At 40.8% G+C, this 17,556-nt stretch overlaps 1 protein-coding gene across 7 annotated transcripts in view; it reads left to right on the forward strand.

Moving 5' to 3' along the window:
• SIMC1 (SUMO interacting motifs containing 1) overlaps positions 1–17,556 on the forward strand; it is a 72,338-nt gene that overhangs the window by 12,282 nt on the left and 42,500 nt on the right. For 3 of the 7 annotated variants that reach the window (XM_017512773.1, XM_017512775.2, XM_037732894.1), the window contains exons 2-4: positions 10,950–12,371; positions 15,508–15,740; positions 16,518–16,587. In XM_017512773.1, the coding sequence (XP_017368262.1) occupies positions 10,950–12,371; positions 15,508–15,740; positions 16,518–16,587 (1,725 nt within the window). Of the gene's footprint in view, positions 1–3,619; positions 4,032–10,949; positions 12,372–15,507; positions 15,766–16,517; positions 16,588–17,556 lie in introns of those variants that run through there. The other 4 variants (XM_037732898.1, XM_037732895.1, XM_037732896.1 and 1 more) reach the window with 4 other exon arrangements.

Genomic DNA, 17,556 nt, shown 5'->3' on the forward strand with positions numbered 1-17,556 from the left:
TCACCCAGGCTGGAGTGTAGTGATGTGATCTCAGCTCACTGCAAACTCTACTTCCCATGTTCAAGCGACTCTCCTGCCTCAGCCTCCTGAGTAGCTGGGATTACAGATGTGCACCACCACACCCAGCTATATATATATATTTTTTTAACTCTTATCAGGTACTTTTAAAAATTACCTTCTCTTTGGGCCAGGCGCAGTGGCTCACGCCTGTAGTCCCAGCACTTTGGGAGGCTGAGGGGGGTGGATCACGAGGTCAGGAGATGGAGACCATCCTGGCCAACATGGTGAAACCTGGTCTCTACTAAAAATACAAAAATTATCTGGGCTTGGTGGCGTTTGCCTGTAATCCCAGCTACTTGGGAAGCTGAAGCAGGAGAATTGCTTGAATCAGGGAGTCTGAGGTTGCAGTGAGCTGAGGTCACACCACTGCATTCCAGCCTGGCAACAGAGGGAGACTCCATCTCAAAAAAAAAAAAAAAAATTACCTTCTCTTTCTCAACCCCTTCCCTCAAATATAAATTAGTGAACTTATTAATATAATATTCACTACAGCTATATGGAGCTATCATAGAAAGCAGAATTCATCTAGATTTTTAATACATCAGATGTGAAATTAACTTGGGTCTTAAATCAAGTTCAGCTTCCTTATAAGCCTGTAGATTGCTTCCAACATCCTTCATTTGACCCAGGCTATCTTTGCGAGGTTGGTGAGTTTGGCTACCCATGAAGACAAAGTGTTTTCCTTTGTCTGAGATGGATTTAGTTTTGTATTTTCATATTACCTAATTTATAAAGTGATACTTTATTCCAGTGGGTCCTTTTGTAACAACTTTATTGAGGTATAATTCCATACCATACCATACCATAAAATTCTCTGAGTTATGCAGCCATCACTACTATCTAATTTTAGAACATTTACTTCACTCTAGAAGGAAACCCTGTACCCTCCAATGGGTTCTCTGGTTTGCTTATGTTTTAAAGGTACATAATCGTATCATTCGAAAAACAAATTTTTCCCATTTTAAATTATAAACATTAGGCTGGGTATGGTGGCTCACATTGTTAATCTCAGCACTTTGGGAGGCTGAGGCAGGCAGATCACTTGAGGTGAGGAGTTCGAGACCAGCGTGCCCAATATGGTAAAACCCCATCTCTACTAATACAAAAAAATTAAGCCAGGCATGGTAGTCCAGCTACCTGGGAGGCTGAGGAACGAGAATTGCTTGAACCTGGGAGGCAGAGGTTGCAGTGAGCCAAGATTGCTCCACTGCATTCTAGCCTGGGTGACAGAGTGAAAATCCATTTCAAAAAAGAAAAAATTATAAACATTATTTTTAAATTGTAAATAGACCGGGCATGGTGACTCACGCCTATAATCCCAACACTTTGCGAGGGAGCAATGGGAGGATCACTTGAGGCCAGGAATTGCACGCCAGCCTGGCCAACATGGTAAAACCCCATTTCTACTAAAAATACAAAAATTAGCTGGGAGTAGTGGTGGCACAGGCCTGTAGTCCCAGCTATTCCGGCGACTATGGCATGAGAATCACTTGAAACTTGAAGGTGGAGGTTGCAGTGAGCTGAGATCATACCACTGCACTCCAGCCTGGGCAACAGTGCAAGACTGTCTCAAAAAATAATAATAATAAATTGTAAATAGAGGTAAGAAATTCTTACATAAGAACCTGCCCCTGTCATTTCTATACTAGATAGCTACAGTTATTTAGCACCTGGCTGCTTTTTCTATTTCAAATGAACTTATGAATCATCTGTTACTTTTTAAATCCCATTGGAGTTTTGTTTGTAATTATTAAGCTTATAGACGATTTGGGTAGAACAAATGCTTTTTAATTGTTGTAAAAGGTATATGATGGCTGAGTCAGTGGCTCACACCTGTAATCCCAACACTTTGGAAGGCCGAGGTGCATGGATCACTTGAGGCTGGGAGTTTGAGCCAGCCTGGCCAACATGGCGAAACCCCATCTCTGCTAAAAATACAGAAATTAGCCAGGTGTGGTGGCACACACCTGTAATCCCAGCTATTCTGGAGGCTGAGGCAGAAGGATCTCTTGAACCTGAAAGGTGGAAGTTAGAATGGTCCAAGATCATACTGCTGCACTCCAGCCTGGGATACAGAGCAAGGTCCTGTCTCAAAAAAAAAAAAAAAAAAAAAAAAAAAAAAAAAAAAAAAAAAAAAAAAAAAAAAAAAAAAAAAAAAAAAAAAAAAAAAAAAAAAAAAAAAAAAAAAAAAAAAGGAAAAAAGGGTTTATGAGTAAGATAATTTAAATAGGCCTATATCCAATAAAGAAATAGAATCAATAATTATTAATAATCTTCCAAAACAGAAAGCCCCAGGCCCAGATGGGTTGGTGAGTGAATTCCAAGAAACATTTAAGGAAGAAATGATATAAATTCTCAATAATGAATTTAGAGAATAGAAGCAGAGGAACTACTCCCTAACTAACTCTATGAGACCAGCATTATACTAATACCAAAACAAGAAAAGAAATTATAAGAGAAAACTGCAGACCAATATCTCTGATGAGTACAGATGCAAAAATCCTCAACAAAGTATTAGCAAATCAGATCCAACAATGCTCAAAAAGAATTATACATCGTGACCAAGTAGGATTTCTCCCAGGTATACAAGGTTGATTCAACATTTGAAAATCAATTAAATCCATTAATGCAGTTCACCACATCAATAGGCTAAAGAAGAAAAATCACATGCTCCCTTCAATAGATGCCAAAAAAGCATTTAACACCTATTCATGATAAAACCTTCCAGCAAACTAGGAATAGAGGGGAACTTCCTCTACTTCAGAAAGAACATCTACAAAAAAACTGCTACTAACATCATGCCTAATGGTGAAAAACTCAAAGCATTCCTACTAAGATCAGGGATATGGCAAGGATGTCTTCTCACCACCACTCCTTTTCAGCATTATACTGGAAGTCCTAGCTAATGCAACCAGAGGAGGGGAGGGAGGGGAGAGGAGAAAAAAGAGAAGAGAAAAGAAAAAAGGAAAGAAAAGAAAAGAGATACAGGGCTGGGCGTGGTAGATCACACCTGTAATCTGAGCACTTTGGGAGACCAAGGCAGGCAGTTCACTTAAGGCCAGGAGTTCAAGAAAAGCCTGGCCAACGTGGTGAAACCCTGTCTGTACTAAAAATATACAGATTAGTCAGGCATGGTGGTGAGCACCTGTAATCCTAGCTACTCGGGAGGCTGAGGCAGAAGAATCATTTGAACCCAGGAAGCAGAGATTGCAATGAGCTGAGATTGTGCCACTGCACTCCACCCTGGGCAACAGAGTCAGACTCTGTCTCAAAAAAAGAAAAGATATACAGATTGGGAAGGAAGAAATAAAATTGTTTTTGTTCACTAAAGACATGATTTGTCTATATAGAAAATCTCAAAGAATCAAGGAAAAAACCTCTTGGAACTAACAAGCAATTATAGTGAGTGTGCAGAACACCAGGTTAACATACAAAAGTCAGTCGCTTTCCTATATACCAACGATGAAAAAGTGGAATTTAAAATGAAAAATATATTACCATTTACATTAGCACTCCCAAAACTTGAACAAATAGGTATAAATATAACAAAATATCCTCAATCTTTATACGGAAAACTACAAAATTGTGATGATGGTTATCAAAGAAGAACTACATAAATGGAGAAACATTTCATGTTTGTGAATAGGAAAACTCATGTCATCAAGATGTCAGTTCTTCCTGACGAAATTGGTAGATTCAATGCAATCCCAATCAAAATCCCAGCAATTTGTTCTGTGAACGTCAACAAACTGATTATAATGTTTATATGGAAAGACAAAAGATTCAGAATAGCTGTCTTGGTCCATTTTGCATTGCTATAAGGGAATACCTGAGGCTGGGTAAATTTATAAAGAAAAGAGGTTTATATGGCTCATAATTCTGCAGGCTGAACAAGAAGCATGACACCAGCATCTACTTCTGGTAAGGACCTCAGGAAGCTTCCAGTCATGGCAGAGCTGAATGGGGAGCAAGCATGTCTCATGGTGAGAGAAGGAGGAAGAGATAAGAGAACAATCAGATTTCACAGGAACTGTGAGTGAGAACTGGCTCAATCCCTTGAGAATGGCACCATGGCATTTATGAGGGATCCATCCCTATGATTCCACCAGGTCCTACCTCCAACATTGGGGATCCAATTTTAACCTGACACTTGGAAGGACCAAATATCCAAACTGTATTATTCTTTCTCTGGCCCCCCAAGTGTCATATCCTTCTCACATTATAAAATATAATCATCCCTTCCCAATAGTTTCCAAACGTCTTAACTCAGTCTGCTATCAATTCAAAAATGCAAAATCTCATCTGAGACTGAAGGCTAATTTCCTCCAGCTGTTAACCTGTAAGATGAAAAGTAAATCATTGACTTCTAAGATATGATGTTTGTACAGGCATAGGGTAAACATTCCCATTCCAAAGGGAAGAATTGGCCAAAAGAAAGGGGTAATAGGCCTCATGGAAGTTTAAAACTCAACAGGGTAGACATTAAATCTTAAAGCTCCAAAATAATCTCCCTTAACTCCATGTCCTGTATCCTGGACATACTGGTACAAGAGGTAGGCTCCTAAGGCCTTGGGCAGCCCCGCCTCATGGCTTTACTGGGGCACAGCCCATATGGCTACTCTCACAGGTTGGAGTTGTACCTTTGGCTTTTCCAGGCTGAAAGTACAACTGCTGACTGGGCACAGTGGCTCACGCCTATAATCCCAGCACTTTGGGAGGCTGAGGCAGGTAGATCACAAGGTCAGGAGTTCAAGACCAGCCTGGCCAATTTGGTGAAACCCCATCTCTACTAAAAAAAAACTACAAAAAATTAGTTGGGCATGGTGGCGCTTGCCTGTAATCCCAGCTACTCAGGAGGCTGAGGCAGGAGAATTGCCTGAACCCAGGAGGCAGAGGTTGCAGTGAGCCGAGATCATGCTATTGCACTCCAGCCTGGGTGGCAAAGCAAGACTCCGTCTCAGAAAAACAAAAAAATAGAGAAAGTACAATCCGCTGATGGCTCTACCACTCTGGGCTCTGGAGGGCAGCAGCCTTGTTTCCATGACTCTGTTAAGGAGTACCTCTGTGGGGGCTCCAACCCCACATTTCCCCTTGGCACTGCCCTAGTAGTCTCTCTGTGAGGGCGCTGCCCCTGTGGCAGGCTGCTGCCTGGGCACCCAGACTTTCTGATACATCTGAAATCTAGGTGGAAGCTGCCAGAATGCACTCTTGCATTCTGTGTGTCTGCAGATTTAACACCACATGGAAGCTGCCAGGGCCTCTGATTGACACCTTGAGCTATGTCTGGGGCCTTTTGAGCCCTGGCTCGAACCTGAACAGCCTGAATTAGGACTGGGCTCCTGAAATAATTCTGGCCTCCTAGGCCTCTAGGCCTTTTTCTCATTGTCTTGCCAATTTCTTTTGCAAGTCATTGTTCTTCAGCCCCTTTGGATTTCTCTCCTAAAAATGCTTGTTCCTTCTCTACCACAGGACTGGGCTGCAAATTTTTCAGACTTTTACACTCTGCTTTTCTTTTAAGTTCCAACCTTAGATCAACCCTTTGCTCCCACATTTGATTGTGGACTGTAAGATTTAGAACAAAGCAATGATGTCTGCTTTCACCACTCCTATTCAAATGGTGCTGGAAATCTCAGCCGGTGCAATTGGTTAAGAAAAGGAAATAGGCCAGGCATGGTGGCTCATGCCTGTAACCCCAGCACTTTGGGAGGCCAAGAAAGGAAGATCACTTGGGCCCAGGGATTCAAGCCCAGTGTGAGCAACATAGAGACATACCATTTCTACAAAAAAATAAAATACAAAAGGCGAATAAAATGCATACAGATTGGAAAAAAGAAATGAAACTGTCTCTATTTCCAGATGACATGATTTTCTATGCAGAAGATCTCAAGAATACCCACCCCCAGCAACAACAACAACAACAACAAAAACTCTAGGACCTAACTGAGTGAGTTTAACAAGGTCACTGGATACAAATTCAACCCAAGCCTTGACCAGGAACTTTTTCCGTCAGGAGTACAGCCAACTTAGAAGGACTCTCCACTAAAAAAAAACAGGATTCTTACTGAAACTAATTTTTCCTGCTAGCCAGCCTGACAAGAATTAACAGAAGTTTCCAAAGAGTAAAATTAACTAAAAACCATGAGTGGAAACTAGAGTGGTAGGCAGGAAATCCCATTATCAATACCATAAGTGGGTGATAAGCCTTGGGTCAGCAGTTTGCTGGTATAGGTGAATCTGACACTTCCAATTTAGTAAGTTCAAACCCCCAAAAGAAAAGTGTTCTGGTTTCTGAGCTTTCTTTGTTTTGCTCTAAATATGAATAATATTCACCTCACAAGGTCTGAAAATAGGGCTAATTAGGAGGCCTGAAGGAGTTATTTCCTGATTTCACTCTGCAGATGCCAGATATCGGGGAGCTTTAGTAATCTGTGTTTCTGCTCCCTCTGGCAATACAACTATTAAAATTAGAAAGAGAATTTGTTATTTGTGAAAGCTTAACCATAACAATATGTGCTAGAAATGCAAAATACTTAATTAGGAGTTGAGAATATGAGAGAACAATGAAATGAGAATAAACTAACAAATATTATTAGATTAAATTTATTTATTAATCATGAGTTATTTATTAATCCAAGTACCTTATAGCTACCAAGATACAGGATACAAAAAGAGGTTATTCTTTTTTTTTTTTTTTTTAGCCTGCAGCAGCCGATATTCTGATGCATTCAGGGTGGTATGGCTGTAGACAAAAAGAGGTTATTCTTAAGTGGGAGAGAAGATAGCTAAGTGCCCTGCAAAATGCCTCATGATATGTGCTAAAGTAATATTAGTATGTACAGTGTGCTATGGAATCATCAAAGAGGGGAGCAACTAACTCTCTCCAAGGTTTGAAGAGCAGTGCAGTTGGATTCTACTTCCAATCTATGAAAGTTTAACCATATCTGTTAAAGTACTCTCTGAGGACCTAGTGAAAAATCAGGCAGATACCAGAGAGGAATCTGTTCTTATAAGATAGCTGCATAAGGTGATATCTGTGACTTTGTGGCTTTTTAACTGATCGCATTCCCCAATCATTTGCAGCTTGGGTGGCAGAAAGCTGAAATTTTATAGACTTGAAATGTCAGGGGACAGAGGTCAAGCCGGCAGAGCAAGAAATTACAGAGGAATCTCTGCAAACAAGAAAAATCATAGGAAGGGTGAATCCCAAAATTTTAGTATAATGTCTGCTCAGGTGCTTGGCTAACAGCCAAGTTATGTAGGCACAGCAGAGAAACCCCCAGCCTCAAGGGGCCAGGTTCAAACAACAGCAGCTGGAAACCATAAGAACAAGATATCAGTACCTTATTGTACAAGGGAGACAAAGTTTACAGTTTGAATCTAGGCAAGTTAAGTATTAATATCTACTAGAACAACAACAAAAACCCTATAACAATTCTTAGAAGAACACAGTTAAACCCAGTGTCTAGGCATGCAAAGAAACAGAAGTATAACCCCTACTCGAGGGAAAAAGGACAGTCAGTAGAAACTGACTGAGTGAGCCTAGTTAGATTTGACAACAACTTCAAAGCAGTTATTATAAATGTGTTGAATGAGTTAAAGAAAATATGACATCAATGAGTGGGTGGAAAATCTCAACCAAGAAATGGAAACTCTAAAAATGGAAATTTGAGAGTTGAAAAATACAGTAACTGAAATTTTTAAAAAGTCCGAATAGCTTCAACAGTAGATTGGAAAAGAAAGCAGATTGGCAAAAGAAGCCGTGAAATTCAAGCTAAATCAGTAGAGCTCACCCAATTTTGAGAAACAGGGGAGAAAAAGATGGAATAAAGTTGAACAGAGATATGTAGGAAAATACCAAACAACAACCTATAATATATATAATTAGAGTCTTAGAAGGAGGGGCAGCAGATTGTAGAAAATTTTTGAATAAATAATGACTGGAATTTTCTCACATTTGGTGGGAAAAAAATTGACTTACAAATCCAAAAAATACAACAGACTAAAGCAAGATAATCACGAAGAACACCATTTATTGACTGTCCAGAGAAAAATGATATATTGTATATAGGGAACAGCAGTGCAATTAACATCTCACATCTTATCAGAATCTGTGGAGGTCAAAAGACATTGGACCAACATATTCAAATGTTGGAAGAAAGAAACCTTTCAGCCAAGAATTCTGCATTTGGCAAAATTACCGTTCAAAAATAAGGGGAAAATAAAGACATTTTTGGATAAACAGAGATGAGAGAATTTTTCACTAGTAGACCTGCACTGTAAGATATTTTGACTGAAGGGAAATGACACCAAAATGGATATTTGGATCTACACAATGAGTGAAGAGCACAAGAAATTATAAATCTGTGTGTAAAACAAAAATAATGATTTTTTGTTATTTCCTAATATCTTTAAAGGACAAGTGACTGTAAACAAATATAGTACTACTATATTGATATGTTTACAATATGTACAGATAATACACAGGACAATAAAGATACAAGATAAGGCACAAGTAAATGGAATATTTTGTAAGGTTTCTATAGTTTTACCTTAAGTAATTCAATAAATTTTCTCTTCTTCTTTTTTCTTTCTTTTTTTTTTTCTACTTTGTCCCCCAGGCTTGAGTGCAGTGGTGTAATCTCCACTCGCTGAAGCCCTCAACCACCCAGGTTTAAGCAGTCGTCTTGCCTCAGCCTTCCAAGTAGCTGAGACTACAGGCGTGCACCACCATGCCAAGCTAATTTTGTTTGTAGAGAGGGGGTTTCACCATGTTGCCAAAGCTGGTCTCCAACCCCGGAGCTCAAGCAATCTGCCCACCACTCCCAAAGTGCTAGGACTACAAGCATGAGCCACCATGCTATGCCAAGTTATTCAATAAATTTTCTAAGTACACTGGAATAAATTGAACTTGTATGCTGTAGTCCCAAGAGCAACCACTAAAAATATAATGAAAAGAGATATAGATAGAAAACCAATAGAGGGATTAAAATGGAATGCCAAAAAATATATGACCAGCATAAAAAGAGGTAGAAAAAGAGGGACAGAGAAATAATTAATGGATAGAAGAAATAGGAAAAAGATGGCATGATTGTAGATTTAAAAGTAAACATGTAAATAACTAAGTGTAAATGGACCAAAATTCTAAACAAAAGGTATAGATTGTCTGACTAGACCCAAAAAAAAGCAAGAACCAAGTATGTGCTATCTATAATGATAAAAGAGTTAATATGTTAGGAAGTTATAAGAATTATATATGTATATGCACCTAATAAATATAGTTGCAAAATACATGAAGCAAACAACCGAATTAAGAGGGAAAACAGTCAAAGCCACAGCCATAGTTGGATACTTCTCACTCAGTAATTGGTAATGCAACTGTATACTCCCCCACCAAAGTAAAGAAATCAAAGATCTGAAAAACACTATTAACTACCATGACCTGATTGATATTTGTAGAACTGTAATTAACAAATACAGAATATACTTTTTCTCCCTAAGTACACAAGGAAGATTCACCAAGGTAGGCTGTGTGTTAGGACTTAAGTCTCAGTGTATTTCAAAAGATTAAAATCTTACAGAGTATATTTTCTGACCATAATGAAAGTAAATTTGAGCTACATGATAATAAAATGACTACATATTAAAAATTGTGTCCTGCAGAAAAATCACATACTTTTTAAAATTGTGGGATGAAGCCAAAGTAGTCATTACAGTGAAATTTTTAGTTTTAAATGTTAGTGTTAGAAAAGAAAAAGGTCTAAACATAAGCTTCCATTTAAGGAGCTAGAAAAAGAGCAAATTAAATCCAAAGTAGAAAGAAGGAAATAAAGAAAACAGAAATAAGTGAAATAGGAAACAGATGAAAAAGATCAATAAAGTTGATAAATATCTAGCTAGATTGATCAGGGATTTTTAAAATGTTACTGATTATATATTGAATCAAGTTGTGCATTCCTAGGCCTTCACAGGCAAAAAAGGGGACAGATATGTGTTTGAATGTCTGTCTCTGCTACTTAGCTGTGTAATCGTAAGGTAGATAACCTAACCCCTCTAAACTCTAGTTTCCCCATCCGTATGATGGATTGATAATGCCTACCTTATCAGGTCATTGTGAAAATTAAAGATACATAAAAATACTGAACTTGTTCTTAGCTCATAGATTCTCTTTCATTTGCTACACTTCTTATTTAGCTTTTGTTGTAGGTTATCCTGTGTATCCGACTTTGCAAACAATGGTTGCCTTTGCTTTTTGCTTTGTGGCTTAAGGTTGGAATATCTCCTACTACTCCCCTGTCCTCCTTGGACCAGAAAAAAATCCCGCTATGATGCTAGTCATCTGCATGTGGCATTTGGAGAATTTAAGAAGGTATAGAAATTGACAGCTTTGGGCCGGGCGCGGTGGCTAACGCCTGTAATCCCAGCACTTTGGGAGGCTGAGGTGGGTGGACTACCTGAGGTCAGGAGGTCAAGACCAGCATGACCAACATGGAGAACTCCTGTCTTTACTAAAAATACAAAATTAGCTGGGCCTGGTGGTACACGCCTGTAATCCCAGCTACTTGGGAGGCTGAGGCAGGAGAATCACTTGAACCCAGAAGGCGGAGGTTGCAGTGATCTGAGATCACGCCATTGCACTCCAGCCTGAACAACAAGAGCAAAACTCTGTCTAAAAACAAAAAGAAAGAAAGAAAGAAATTCGCAGTTTCGGCAATACCAAAATGTTCACCAAAGGAAATAAACTATTGTTTATGTTATACAAGATGTGTGTAACTTATCAGTGAGGTAAAAAGGTAAAGTAATGCTTATCCTTTAAAGCTAAGACTTAAGTCATCTCAGATAAAGCTAATACTCCCATCTTGGCCTCTTCTCTTCTCACAATCCTTCTACAGGACTTCATTGACTTAACTAGAGAGACCAGACCAAGGCCAAAAGATCGCAATGGACTTTGTGTGATTGATCTGACCAGAGCTGAGGAAGAAAATAGACCTATTGCCACTCTTGACTTAACTTTAGAACCTGTCACTCCTTCCCAGAAGGAGCCAACCAGTCTTCAGACATGTGCCAGCCTCTCTGGCAAAAAGGTGCTGGAAGGGCAGGTGGACAGAAGCTCTCAGCCTATGGCACAGAGAATCATTAACAGTCATCCTGTACATTTGGACCTAGTGGAAGAAAACTTAGTAGGTCCCCCACCCCCTACATTCATCAGTGGAGGCTCTGTTTATCCAACAGAGCCTAGTTGTAGCTCAGCTGCATTCACAGGTAACCTCAGCTTCTTGACAAGCCTACAGCTGTCTTCAGATGTTAGCTCCCTCTCCCCAACAAGCAATAATAGTAGCAGCAGCAGCAGCAATCAAAGGGCACCTTTGCTATGCCCACAGCAAGATGTGCCTCGCCCACCACAAGCCTTGCCGTGCCCCCTGCGAGCTTTGCCATGCCCACTGAGAACCTCACCATGTCCACCACGAGCCTCCTCTTGCCCACCACGAGCCTTGTCATGCCCATCACAAACCATGCAGTGCCAAGTGCCAGCTCTAACTCACCCACCTCAAGAAGTGTCATGCCCTCAGCAAAATATGCCAAGCCCACCTCAAGACTCATTATGGCATCTTCAGCACTCACCAAGCCCACCTCAAGACTCTCTGGGCCTACCTCAAGTTGTACCAGGCCCACCTCAAAGGATATTACATCCACAAGATGTGACATACCTGCAACACATGCCACAGTCACCAGGAGATGTACCACGGACACCAGGAGATACGCCACAATCACCAGATGTGCCACAGTCACCAGGAGACATGCTAGGGTCACCAGATGTGCCACAGTCACCAGGTGATGCTCTACCATCACCAGGTACACCACAGTCACCAGGGGGCATGCCACACTTAACAGGAGATGTATTACATTCACCTGGAGACATGCCACACTCATCAGGGGATGTGCCACACTCACCTCAAGACTTGCCTCACTTTCCAGGAGACAGGCCTGACTCTACCCAGAATGATATACAGAACCAGGACATGCCTATGGATATCTCAGCTCCGTCCTCTCCAAGCTGCTCTCCCAGGCCACAGTCCCCACAGTCTGAAACTTCCTTAGAGGAAGTTCCTTGGTTCTCTGTCATGGAAACCCCAGCCAGAAAAGAAATATCACTGTCAGAGCCTTCCAAACCCGGGTCTTCCCATGTACAAGCACGAACACCACAAGGTGTGTTGTACAACAGACCATGCCTACATAGACTGAAGTACTTCTTACGACCTCCAGTTCATCACCTCTTCTTCCAGACACTAATACCGGATAAAGACACAAGAGAGGTGAGTTAACATCTTCCTCTGGGGATTAGATGTCCTTTCCCTAAGCCTGGCAGAAAGTCACTGTGAGTGGAGTCCATGCATGAGAGGACAGGTCAAGCATAAATGAAATTTTTTCTCTTTCTTCCACTTGTGAAGACCCATTCAGTGTAGAGGCTCAGATCTGGGTTCAAATTTTAGCCCCACACTTAAAAACTGGCACGTAACCTTTCTGAGCCTTAGCTTTTCTATCTGTAAAGTGGAGATAATAATATAGCTCACAGGGTCATATATGTAAAGTGCCAGGGTGTCGGGCTCATCTTACGCCTTATGTAAATTCTTATCTTCTAGCTGGGCATGGTGGCATGCACCTGTAATCCCAGCTACTCAGGAGGCTGAGGCAGGAGAATCACTAGAATCCAGGAGACAGAGGTTGCAGTGAGCTGAGACGGCGCCACTACACTCCAGCCTGGGCCACAGTGCAGGACTGTGTCTCAAAAAATATACATATATCTTGAACTCTTATGTCTTTCCCTTCCTGATGCCCTTATTACAGCTTCCATATCACAGAGATAATAATACTCTATCACTTAAGGGCCTCCAAAATTATTACTCGCTGACTTTGGGGGAGGAAATTCAATTTTAGACATTAGTGGGAATGCTACTTTCCATTGGTCATCATTGATTTGTGAGAAATAAACTAGATGTGTAAGGGAAAATAATTGTGGCTAAGTTCCACATTATGAAGTGTTTTTTATTGGTATACATCCCATCCCTCATATTAAGGAAACCAGATTGAAACAGTTCAATGTCAAAGTCAAAACTCTCCTCATTCAAACAGTGATCCAAGTAGGCAGGAGCCACATTCACACTGATTTGAGCTTACAGAATGATTTTTTGTCTCTTTTTTTAAATTATTATGTATTCTAATATGTGTTATGTCCTCCTTCTGAATGCCTCTGCCTGACCACTAGCTCATTCTTTTTTTTTGAAACAGAATCTCACTCTGTCGCCCAGGCTGGAATGCGGTGGTGCGATCTCGGCTCACTGCAATTTCCACCGCCCAGGTTCAAGCAATTCTCCTGCCTCAGCCTCCTAAGTAGCTGGGATTACAGGTGTATGCCACCACACCCAGCTAATTTTTTGTATTTTTAGTAGAGACGGGGTTTCGCCATATTTGCCAAGCTGGTCTTGAACTCCTGATCTCAGGTGATCTGCCCACCTTAGCCTCCCAAAGTGCTGGGCTTGTGCGTGGGAGGCAGTCTAGGATTACAGGTGTGAGCCAACATGCCTGGCCCAGACAGTATTTATTATTGTGAATAACTTGATGTATTTCCTTTCCAGTTGCCTTTTTATACATAGGCATTTTACATAGCTTAATAATTGGGATTTTTAACATATACACTTACTATTTTTGTTGTTTATGGGGAGTAGGAGTTGAAAGAATGGCTCTGAAGTTTATGCCACCTGTGTTTGAAACTAGCTTCTGCTATTTGTTGCATGACAAATGCCTACCCTCCAAATCTCAGTTTCTTTATTTATAAAATAGGAATAAAAATAATATGTATTTCCTAAAATTGCTGTAAGAACTAGTTGAGAATAAATTAAGTGTTCATTGCTGGGCACGGTGGCTCACGCCTGTAACCCCAGCATTTTGGGAGGCCGTGGTTGGCGGGTTGCTTGAGCCCAGGAGTTTGAGACCAGCCTCGGCAACATGGTGAAACCCCCTCTATAAAAAATTTAAAAATTAGCCGAATGTGGTGGCACACACCTGTGTCCTAGCTACTTGGGAGACCAAGGCAGGAAGATTGTTTGAGCCTGGGAGGCAGAGGTTGTAGTGAGCCGAGGTCGCATCACTGCACTCCAGCCTGGGAGGCAAAGCAAGACCCTGTCTCAAAAAAATATTAATTGCTTAAGGCCAGACACAGTGGCTCACATCTGTAATCCCAGCACTTTGGAAGGCCAAGATAGGTTGATAACTTGAGCTCACGAGTTCGAAACCAGCCTAGGCAACATGGCGAAACCCCACCTCTACTAAAAATACAAAATACTAGCTGGGCATGGTTGCATGCACCTGTAGTCCCAGCTACTCAGGAGGCTGAGGTGGGAGGACAGCTTGAGCCTGGGAGGCAGAGGTTGCAGTGAGCCATGATCATGCCACTGAACTCCAGCCTGGGTGACAGAGCCAGACTTTCTCTCAAAAAAAATAAAAATAAGAGTTGAAAATTTATCATTATTAAATCCTCATATCAATCAAACTTTAAAATTGTTTTCTTCTAATTATAAAAGTAATAAGTGTCCATTATGGAAAAATTGAAAAATATGAAAGAGCACATAGAGGACAAATAACCCCTAATTCCACCACCCACATAATAGAAAATCACTTTTCACATATTCTCACTCAGTCTTTATATACATATTTTTTGGGGGAAGAAGCAACTTAATATTTACTGTTCTTACAGAAAAAAAAAAATGGAATTCTTCTCCTAACAACCAAATTTAAAACTTCTTTCTTATCTCTCTATTTCAATAGCTGAGATAGTATCACAGCTACCCCTAAGTCTCTAGTTACCCTCACCCCAAAATCAACCTAGGCTACCTCTTGAACCTTTTGCATTTTTCTGTCTATGCTATATTTTAACATAGGTTAAATCGTGTTATATGTAGAATTTTGAATTCTTATTTTTTAACTCTATGTAAGCTTTTTCCCATGTTATTAAAAGTTTTTTAGATAAAGCTCTTTTTTATCTGTCTGTTTTGAGGCAGAGTCTTGCTCTGCCACCCAGGCTGGAGTACAGTAATGCCATCTCAGCTCACTGCAACCTCCACCTTCCAGGTTCAAGCAGTTCTCGTGTCTCAGCCTTTCGAGTAGCTGGGACTATAGATGCATGCCACCACACCTGGCTCATATTTACATTTTTAGTAGAGGTGGGATTTCACCATGTTGGCTAGGCTGCTCTCAAACTCCTGATGTCAAGCAATCTGCCTGCCTTGGCTTCCCAGAGTGCTGGGATTATAGGCCACTGTACCCAGCCTCTTATTTTTTTAATTATGAAATATTTCAAATGCCTGGAAAACTTTGCTGTCTTCAACCTATTCTAGAACCTCTTGTTTTTGTATACTATAGAAATCCCTCCTAATTTTCTTCTTATCTCTCCAGAACAAGGGTCAAAAATTAGAACCCATCCCTCATCGAAGACTAAGAATGGTAGCAAATACCATTGAAGAGAATTTTCCCCTGGGGACTGTGCAGTTTTTGATGGACTTTGTGTCACCCCAGCATTACCCACCAAGAGAAATTGTGGCTCACATCATCCAGAAAATCTTGCTCAGTGACTCTGAAACTGTGGATGTCCTAAAGGAGGCCTACATGCTTCTCATGAAAATTCAACAGTATGAACGTAACCTCTGGCTGTTGGCGAATCTTCTAGGGATCTTGGACTCAGGCATAGCTTTCTCTTGACAGGCTTTTTTAACCTAACCTTACAGAGGGTGACTTAGTATATTGGTGTTATTTGAATTGCGAATGATAGGAAACCCAATCCAAACAGGCCTTCACTACTAGTAAAAGAGAATTTAATGGCTCATGTTTCTAGAAACCTAGGAATAAGATGTGACTTGATTCAGTATACAAAAATGGGTACTAGGATTCATTTTTCAGCTCTACTTTAGTTCTGTTTGGGGGCTGCATGTGGTAGCCCTCTCAGCCTCAGGCTTTTTGACACTCCCAGTGGGAAAGAATGTCTGTTTCCCTTACAGTCACATGAGAGTTCTAAAATTGAGTCTTTTAGGATATAATTGGCCTAATGAGAGACATGACCATATCTTTGAGCCAATCACTGTGAATTGAGGGACAGAATAGCATGATTGGCTAAAAATGTCACATACTTTATTTTGGGGTTCTGGTAGGTAAAACCAGTTGGCTAAGAGTAGTGAAGAATTTGCTTCTTAAGACAAAATTATATATTAATGCTTTCCAAAAGGGGAGTGGACACTGGCTGGCAAAAAACAATGAAGTTCCATTACTCTCAGACTGACATGGTATAATACTAGAGGGTGGGCAAGAGCATGGCGGATAAGAGGAGGTTTCTTCCTTCTATCACCTTCCAGATCCCATCCCTTCTCCTACTAAATTCTCCATAATTCTAATTAATTTCACTTGAATTTCAGGCTACATCCAGCCAATGCCAAGACAGTGGAGTGGGACTGGAAACTGCTCACCTATGTCATGGAGGAAGAGGTAACAACCATTATGAGGTTATGTCTTCTGCAGGGGAAGTTTAACTATAAAGAAAGGTGACACCAGGTACCATGGCTCACACCTTTAATCCCAGCATTTTGGGAGGCTGAAGCAGGAGGACAGTTTGAGCCCAGGAGTTCAGCCTGGGCAACAAAGTGAGACCCTATCTCTACAAAAAAAAAAAAATCAAAAACTTAGCCGGGCATGGTGATGTATTCCTGTAGTCCCAGCTACATGGGAGGCTGAGGCTGAGGTAAGAGTACTGCTTGAGCCTAGGAGGTCGAGGCTACAGTAATCCATGATCACAACACTGCACTCCAGCCTGGGTGACAGAGCATGACCCTGTCTTTAAGAAAAAAGAAAAGTAACAGCAAATCTGGTAATAAAGTCTACATCATTATTCCCTCCTGATATTCCCACCCCTGCCAAAAAATTCCTATTGAAATGGTATAGGCTATCTTCCAGTTCAAGATTTAGTACATTTACTTGTTCCTCTTCTTGAGATTCCATTAAGAAGTACCTGTAACAGTAAATGAATAGAGACAGTTATAAATTCATGGCTGTGAAAAAAGAGATAGTAGATGTGAATGAAGCTTAGGGAGATCTACAGAGAATTTAAGAGTGATGACTGATGAAGCTGGGCAGAGAAAGCCACATACATGTAGAGAGGCTACAGCCAAGGAAGGACGATCTTCCCTTTAGAGCACCAGAGAGGTCTTGGACTTAGAAACACAATATCCAATAGAGGGCAGGAGTCAGATGTGGGCTATAAATGGATATTTATTGAAAGTTTGTGGATGGAACTGCCAACCTCCTCTTCATTGATGAGGACAGAAGGTTCAGTAGCCAGGCTACCTACCTTCAGGCAAAAAGTCAGAGAATTTATTGTCTAAAAAAGTTGAATGAGGCCGGGCGCGGTGGCTCAAGCCTGTAATCCCAGCACTTTGGGAGGCCGAGGCGGGTGGATCA

This window comes from Cebus imitator, unplaced genomic scaffold, assembly GCF_001604975.1.
Source record: "Cebus imitator isolate Cc_AM_T3 unplaced genomic scaffold, Cebus_imitator-1.0 Scaffold478, whole genome shotgun sequence".
Classification (NCBI taxonomy): domain Eukaryota; kingdom Metazoa; phylum Chordata; class Mammalia; order Primates; family Cebidae; genus Cebus; species Cebus imitator.